Below are 7,920 nucleotides of genomic sequence, written 5' to 3' on the forward strand. Positions count from 1 at the left end.
TAAACTAAAACAACATTGATATAAAAATCCTTAAATTCAACCCAACCAAAATAAAATAAAAATATATGAAAATAGAACTCCCAAGAAGATGCATTCTACAATAGAATAGGATGCATCTCTATCTAGCACTTGATATACAATCACTACAACATTCTAACCACATTAATGCATAATTGGGTTGTACCATACAATCAATTAATGTTGTCATTGGAATCTTGAGCTTGCTTTTTCCCAGAAGTGGCTTTATTATTATGCATCCAAACCTTGAGGACTTTTCTTTTAACTCCAACATCTGCACAAAATCTTTGAACTTCAGGATCATCTTCTCTAGGGATTCTCCACCCTACTTTCTCAGCAAACTCCAGCATTTTATCCTTCTGATCTTGTGTAAATTTTGTTCTAAATCTTTTCTTCGTCACCCCATACTGGGGCGCATTAATATGCGCTCCGGTATTAAAATTCAGTTCCTCACTTGAGGACTCAGCTCCTCCAGTGCCACCCCCAAGGCTTCCTCCAAACGCCATTTTGACGGGTGGGGCGTTGATGGACGAAGCCCAGTTGGGGTGCGGGTGGTGGGGGTGGTGGTGCGAAAGGGCGGGTGGGGTACGGTGGTGATGATGGTGGTGGAATGATGGGGATGGAGATGGGGAGGGTAGCGGTGGGGGGAGTTGGAGGAAAGGTCCGGTGGAGGGGCTGGTGGTAGGGTACTCTATACGGTGGAAATTACGGTGGCAGTTGCAAGCGGCGCATTTTAGTGCTTCTAGGGTTCCGTCGTCACCTGACGGCATAAACTCTCCACATCCATCAGTTATGTTTCCACCCATGTTAGCAGCATGGTTTTTGAGGCATTCTCGATATCTTGGAACCTGGACCGTTGATTTCAACAACTTAGATCCTACGGAGATCGGTGTGACTGAAGCTCCGGTACCCGGAAACCGATCTGGATCCAACCCATGATCCACAGTTTCGGATGATGATTCTCTGATCAAGTGGTTGTTGTTGTTGTTGTAAGGAGATGAAGTCTGCATTCCTTGTTGTTGTTGTTAAGGATACTTGATAAAGTTAATGAAGTCTTGAATCACACCCTACAAAGATTCTTTGTTAACAAGATTTGAAACAAAAAGTAACCTAGTATAGTTCTAAGCTAAATCTTGAAAACCCTGAAATTATATGTGTTTTGAAGATTGGAAAACCCTAATAAGATAGAATCTTTACCTGGGAAACAGATGAGAGAGGATGGAGGGTTAAGAGTTATGGTGATATGGTTACATGGAGTTTAGAGAGAGAGAGAGGGAGAGAGAGAGAGAGAGGTGGTGTTGCAGAGGTTCCAACAAGACAAGTATGAAGGCAACAAGAGACAGGTTGGTTGCCTAAGATGAGGTTAAGAGAGAGATGGGAGAGAGAGAGAGAGATTGGGAGAGAGAGAGTGGGAAACAACTCAACCCCAAGAGAAAGATGACATAATATGCTTAACTCTACTCCATGTGAGAAACTTACACATTAATAATCTCCCTTTAGAAAAACAAACTTCAATTTCACATAAACGGTGGTAGAAATAATGTGTTCAAGCGAAATGGGTCGGTTCGGGTTGATTCTTTTTATGAGGATATATGTAATGAACTCGAATCCGACGAGCAAGTGTTAAAGTGATGAAATGGGTCGGTTCAGGTCGATTCTTTTTATGGGGATATGTAATGAACTCGAATCCGACGAGCAAACTTGAAATATTTTGGATAAATTATGAATATTTGATTATTAAAATTTACGAGTATGAGATGAATATGATATTAGATGATGTTGTACTTTTCTACCCAAAACATACATACATCTCTCTTCAGTTTATGCATGTAAATAATGTTTTTATCTTTATTTTCCTTTGTATTTAAGTAATAAAGTGATAAAACAAATAACCCACCAACTATTTGGATTTTATTTACCTAGTTTCCTTGGATAATATAACTACATGAAAATTAGAATAGTAATAAATGATATATAAATGTAAAATTGCTAATCCGAATGTGTATTCTTAATAAACTAATGTGTATAACTAATATGTGATGGACAATATGTAATCAAGTACCTGATGGTTATGGAATAACTTACAATTCCCATGTGCATCTCTAAAACCACATTCCAAAAAGATATATAGTTTTGTAAATTTTTTTACTACATTAGAGTCTCTATAATGATGAAAACATTAAAAAGTTGATACTACATCTATAAGGGGTTGGTATGAATGCGGTAAACCCTTCGGGGATTTAGAATCATCGCTCGGTGATTGAAAGCCAGCCAGATTTCGGTGAGTGGGGACATGCAAAATCGGTGTATAGTCACCGAAGGTGAAGAAGAAGGAAGGGAGAGAGAGAGAGGAGAGAGAAAGGAGAGAGGAGATAGAGAACCAATCAAATTTTTTTTAATTGAGTGGGTGTTTGAATAATTCCTAGTGTTTGAGTAGAAAATGTGGAGTGAAAGAGGGGAGTTGACATGGCATGAGATTATTTGATAGAAAAAACTCAAACACCCTAAAGTGTTTGAATCATACCCTACACCCTAGATATAGAGATTACTATTCATCTCTAAATATAATTTTGTAAACGTATAAAAGTGATAAAAAACAATAAAATAAGTCTTTTATTTGTTAGTAAGATAAAGATACAGATAAATAATAAATTGTGAGAGATCTTTAGAAAATAAACGAAGTTTAGAGATTCCGATGAGAATGTTCTAAGATTAGGTAACCAATATGTAAGTGTAGTGCTGGTGACTGAAGATTCACTACTAGAAAACTTGGCAATTGTCACCAAAATTTGTTATCGAAAAAATCGGTGGCAAATTTAGCCACCTATTTCCCACGAATATGTAAATTAAGCGTACTCAGCATCGTTTGGTAGCAAAGCGGTGGAAAATTTTGCCACCATCTATTTTTGGTGACAGATTCGTGGAAAAATAAGAATAACTTCCCTAGATTATCCCAAATATATGCGTATTTTTTTAATTGCTACCGTCTAGCGGTAACAAAATGAAATTTTAAGCCCAAATTTAACCAGGCGGGTTAATATCTCGCTCATTATTTAGGATTTTGATTGAAAACTAGGGCCGACCATAGGTAGGCGTGGTTACCGAAATTAGGTTAGAGAAGTGAAAAGCGAATAAAGAAGCGTGTAATTGACAAATTGGAGTCAAAATCATCGACCCTGGAATAAACTTGTGTCCTTGGGTCTTCCTCGTCCCGGTCAACTGATCGATATTTTGTGTTCCAAGTATCAAATATCAGTTCTGATATATTCCAAGTCGTCAATCGTAGAAGGTAATCATTTAAGCCCTAAATTGTGTGTAGTTTCTTGCCCCCAAATTTGCTACTCTTGTTAATTTTGCTTGATTCTGTATATTTGTCCAAATAGTTGAGTTAATTTGCTAGGCTTGTCAATTGAATATTTTACACTAAATGGTTCTGTAAAAAGATAGTGTGTGTTATTGCCACAGCGTAGTGGGTGTTATTGCCACAGCGTACGGCTGTCGAAACGTAGAGCGCGGTTGTAGAAACGCAGCGGCCAAACACAACGGCACTGCTGCAGGCAGACGCAACGGACGCGACTGTCGTAGCGCTGTAGCGCGCAGCTTCAGAAACGCAGCGTGCGGCTACCGAAACACAGTGCGCAGCTGCAGATGCGCGTACGTTTGTATGTTTGTTGCAGCATGTTATAAGCTTGATAAAAACAAATAACATGCTCATTTAAACTATTTCAGGATCCATTTTTACTCTATTCATAATTTTAACTAATCCAATTCTATGAGTTTATTGTCATTCTAAAACAAATTATAATGTCTTCAGTTTCAAAGGGGACAAAGCCATAATAATAAATTAACGAATTTCAGTTATGAATATTTATAATGTTAAGTTATTGATGATTGGTTAACCTGGGTTTTAAAAGCCTTGAAACTGGAATTCTATGATCTCATGTCTTTTTACTCCTGATGTTAAAGGCTTTTGACTCCAAAAGTCAAAACAAACAGCATACATGGGTTTACTTCACCTGCATTAAGTTGATATTTTAGTACCCCTCGTATAAAATTAGGTGACTTAAAATGGGTACCAAAGGGTTTGTAGTCTAGCAGTCAAGATGGGTTTGTGGTTGCACTTACGGCACTCAAAGTCGAGGCGTTAGGCGGAGGCGCCATTGCCCATGTCCTTGCATTTATGTTTGGACGAAACATTATAACAAATAAACTTCCAATCATGTATGAATAAAATCCTCCTCCTGGTTAACAGTATAAAGAAACCAACTATACAACTATTTGACTACTGCAGGCGGTGTAATGGTGAAAAGTGAGCATCAATTTATTTAGAGAATGACTCCCAATGGGACTGACCATCTACCTTGAACCAGACCACTCACACTTGGCAGTTTCCTTAAAGTGATTAGTCGTTTGCATTAACAGATCTAGAGAGATTTTTTGCTGGACGGGTGTTAAACATATGTTCCCTAATCCTTTCATTTTTCCAAATTGATATTTGTCTTAAGTTATAAATGTTCTCTTCTTGCACTGTACATGATTATTGTATGATGAATAATGCTAAACTATGGTAAACATGCATTAATCATAATGATTTGACTTAAATTGTTTCTATATCCGCATTATTTATATCTAAGTTTATATTTACTGTTTGTTAAAATTCGTCATGTTCCCTGCTACGGAAAAGCGGGTCCTCTTGGCTCTGGAAATTCAGAGAATAGCAACCATTGGGATATTTGTCTGACTGATTGTCAAACACTTACTACTGATTTTCATTGCTGGTTATATGTTACAGTCAAGTAAATGTGATTCTTAACAACATCTTTGTGTTATTTTGAGTATATAAATGGGACCTGCACGATCAAAATGTTAGATTGCCAAAATGTGTAAAGCTACTTATTGAAACATAGCCTTCCTTAAGATCTGCTTAATTTCTTATTTGGTCTCTAATGCATTTGCAACACTTAAAGTTGCATATACATAGAAAATTTAACTTTTGTACGCCTGAATTCCATTTCCAGTTACATTATTAACTGGAATTACGAATTGCTTCCACAAACATGGGAAGATCCATCATTTGCAAACCCTGAGGTTGATGGGCATTTGGAGATAATCATCCAAGCAAATGATTGCATCACATCTTTTGATGGATCCGCTTTTCTTTTATACATTAAAAATAAGTAAAAAAACAAATTTATATATGATATTCCAACTCTATTTACTTGGTATTTTATGAGATATCTGCAGTTGATGTTGTTGAAATTGGTGAAAGCCATGGGAATGTGGGTCAACTCATGAAGGTCATCCCCTTTGGTTGTGTCACACCCAGATTTTCGGTGGGCCCGGATGGGTTTAGTCGTGACGGTTGGGTAGCAGTTATCACAATATAATTATAAAGCAGCGGAAGTATTAAGAGTAAAAATATTCAATGTTCAAGTGTTAAAGATTAAGCCCACAGATAGATCGAGATAAAACGAAGCTTAGACATCATTGGCCTTAAGCTAGGAGTTGCAAATTCCATAGCCTTTTTCATAGTCGACCCGTATTCCCAGCCTAATATTCAAGGTTCGGTACATGCAGTTCAATCTTTTGAAAATACGTCAGCTTTCGCTGGTAAATACAATTAACTGACTCATTTTGAAAATAGTTTTTCAAAAATGATTTTATACATAGGGAAAACCCTTAGCTAATCATTTAATATTTCTTGGGATTTTATCTTGTCACCAGATTTACATATTTGTCATACAATGGGAACAAGATATCAAAAGTGGTCATTTTCAGTGCTATAATGATTAAGGTACACACCAAAGTTGAATAACGTGTCTTACAGTCAGTATGCCTACCCCGGCACCATATTCTGTATGGCCATAATAGTTCATGAGTTGGGACGCCCGGACACGATACCAATAACCCCCAATTGTTTTAGTTATCAAATATAACGGATTGAATCAGGTTCTTACATTTATGATCAATCATAGGCGGCTCATTTATGTAATACCCGTTCCAAGTGGCGTATTCGCCATACCCCAAGTATTCAAAGAAAATAAGTTAAGAGTATTACCTTTTAGCTAGCTTCCAACCGATAACGGTTTTAATTTAGTAAAATTCGTAAAGACAAAGTATTAAACTCAAGTCCGAATATCTGGGGGGTCCTATAGTCCAGAGTGAACAGATTTAGCTATCTGTTAGAACGTATACGGGTCATAGGTTAGTTCCTTTGACACAACTCGTTATGTAAGAATAAGATTAATTTGCTAGATTAAGCGTAGATTGATTAGAATGTGGTTTATACCTATCCGAGTGTAAGGACTCATTGGATAAAGGTTAATTAAATATCTATTCACTTGTGTGCAGGACATCAACTTCAGTCCTTTTGAAAATCCGTCTCCATAAACATGTAAGGTGTCACCAGAAGGAAGAGGTAAACGAACGTACTTCTCGTGGCAAGCGATTTCAGCATGGTTCTTTCGAAGCCAGTCCATGCCTACGATGATGTCGAAACTACCCAGTTGCATAAGTATAAGGTCGATAGTAAAAACGTGCTCGTTAAGAGTGAGAAGGCAATCATGAAGAACGGGGTCGACTAAGATGGATTTGCCATTGGCAACTTCGACGGAAAACGACTTAGGCAGTTTAGAGCGTGTACAATTTAACAAAGGTTCAAATTCAACGGACACGAAGCTTTTGTTCGCACCAGTATCAAATAGTATCGATGCATAAAGATTATTAACAAGAAACGTACCATTAACGATTTCATTGTCGTTGCACGGTTGATTTGCGTTGAGGTTGAAAGCTCATCCTTGTGGAGGTTGTTGTTGTTTCTGCTTTAGTTGAGGACATTGAGGACGGAGATGTGTTGTGTCACCACATTTGTAATAGGCTCTAGCAGGTTTAGCATTTTGAGGAGCTGGTTGAGCTTGTGGCGTAGGATTATTACGACAGTAAGCGGTATTGTGGCCAAAACGGTTACAAGTGGTACAATGGCGACAATTGACTTTGGCAGGGTGATGAGAGTTGCAAGTGGTACACTTGGGATGAATCCCAGTGTATGGCTTTTGATCGTTTGCAGGCGTAGCAGGGTTCAGGTTGATAGCTGATACAATCGCATTGCAACCAGGGTTCTGATGCTTTCGCTTCTTCCCCTTGTTGCTACTCGATTGTTGGGTGATTTAGTTGGCTGGTTTGGAAGAAACGGGAGTTGCAGCTTGTTTACCGCGAATGCGATTGTTGTTCAGGGAAGCTGCGAGATGGTAAACGACTTCGATATTATCGAGTTTGGCTGCCTCAATGGTATCACGCATTGCAGAAGATAAACCATTGATGTATTTTTGAATCGTGCGTTCGGTGGTCAACACAAGGTGGGGTACAATGAATCTAAGTTATTTGAAACCCATTGATGTATTTTCGAATCGTGCATTCGGTGGTCAACACAAGGTGGGTTACAATGAAACTAAGCTGTTTGAAACGGGTGGTATAGGCTAAGTTGTTGTCATCAACCTGTTTGAGCGCCCATAATTCTTCCTCGAGCTTTTGTTGCTCACGCAGAGGACATTATTCTTCCATCATAAGTTCCTTGACTTCTTCCCAAGGTAGAGCATAGGCATCTTCGTTTGAACGAATGTTCCTTTCGTTGGTCCACCATTCCAAGGCCCTACCTTGGAAGACTCCAGTAGCACTACGCGTTTTGAGCTCTTCAGGACACTCGCTGTTGATGAACGTAACCTCTATGCTATCGAACCACTCTAGCATAGCGGTCACCCCATCGTTGCCATTGAACGGCTTAGGGTTGCAAGACGAGAAGTGCTTGAAGTTGAATGACACGGGCTTGCGCACTTCGACTTTTGAATCGATGGAGGAGTTTGGAGTAGAGCTAGGTTGGATTTCAGTGACGATCTTTGGCACGAT

At 38.6% G+C, this 7,920-nt stretch overlaps 1 protein-coding gene across 1 annotated transcript; it reads right to left on the bottom strand.

Annotated features, from left to right (window-relative positions):
* LOC110941866 (zinc-finger homeodomain protein 2) lies at positions 1-1,516 on the bottom strand. Its single transcript, XM_022183548.2, has 2 exons — positions 1,216-1,516; positions 1-1,085 (listed from the first exon to the last, which is right to left on the bottom strand). The coding sequence occupies exon 2, from the start codon at positions 1,026-1,028 to the stop codon at positions 192-194; it is 837 nt and encodes a 278-aa protein (XP_022039240.1). The 5' UTR covers positions 1,029-1,085; positions 1,216-1,516; the 3' UTR covers positions 1-191.
* Positions 1,517-7,920: the final 6,404 nt, after the last annotated feature.

This window comes from Helianthus annuus, chromosome 5 (genome assembly GCF_002127325.2).
Source record: "Helianthus annuus cultivar XRQ/B chromosome 5, HanXRQr2.0-SUNRISE, whole genome shotgun sequence".
Taxonomy (NCBI): Eukaryota; Viridiplantae; Streptophyta; class Magnoliopsida; order Asterales; family Asteraceae; genus Helianthus; species Helianthus annuus.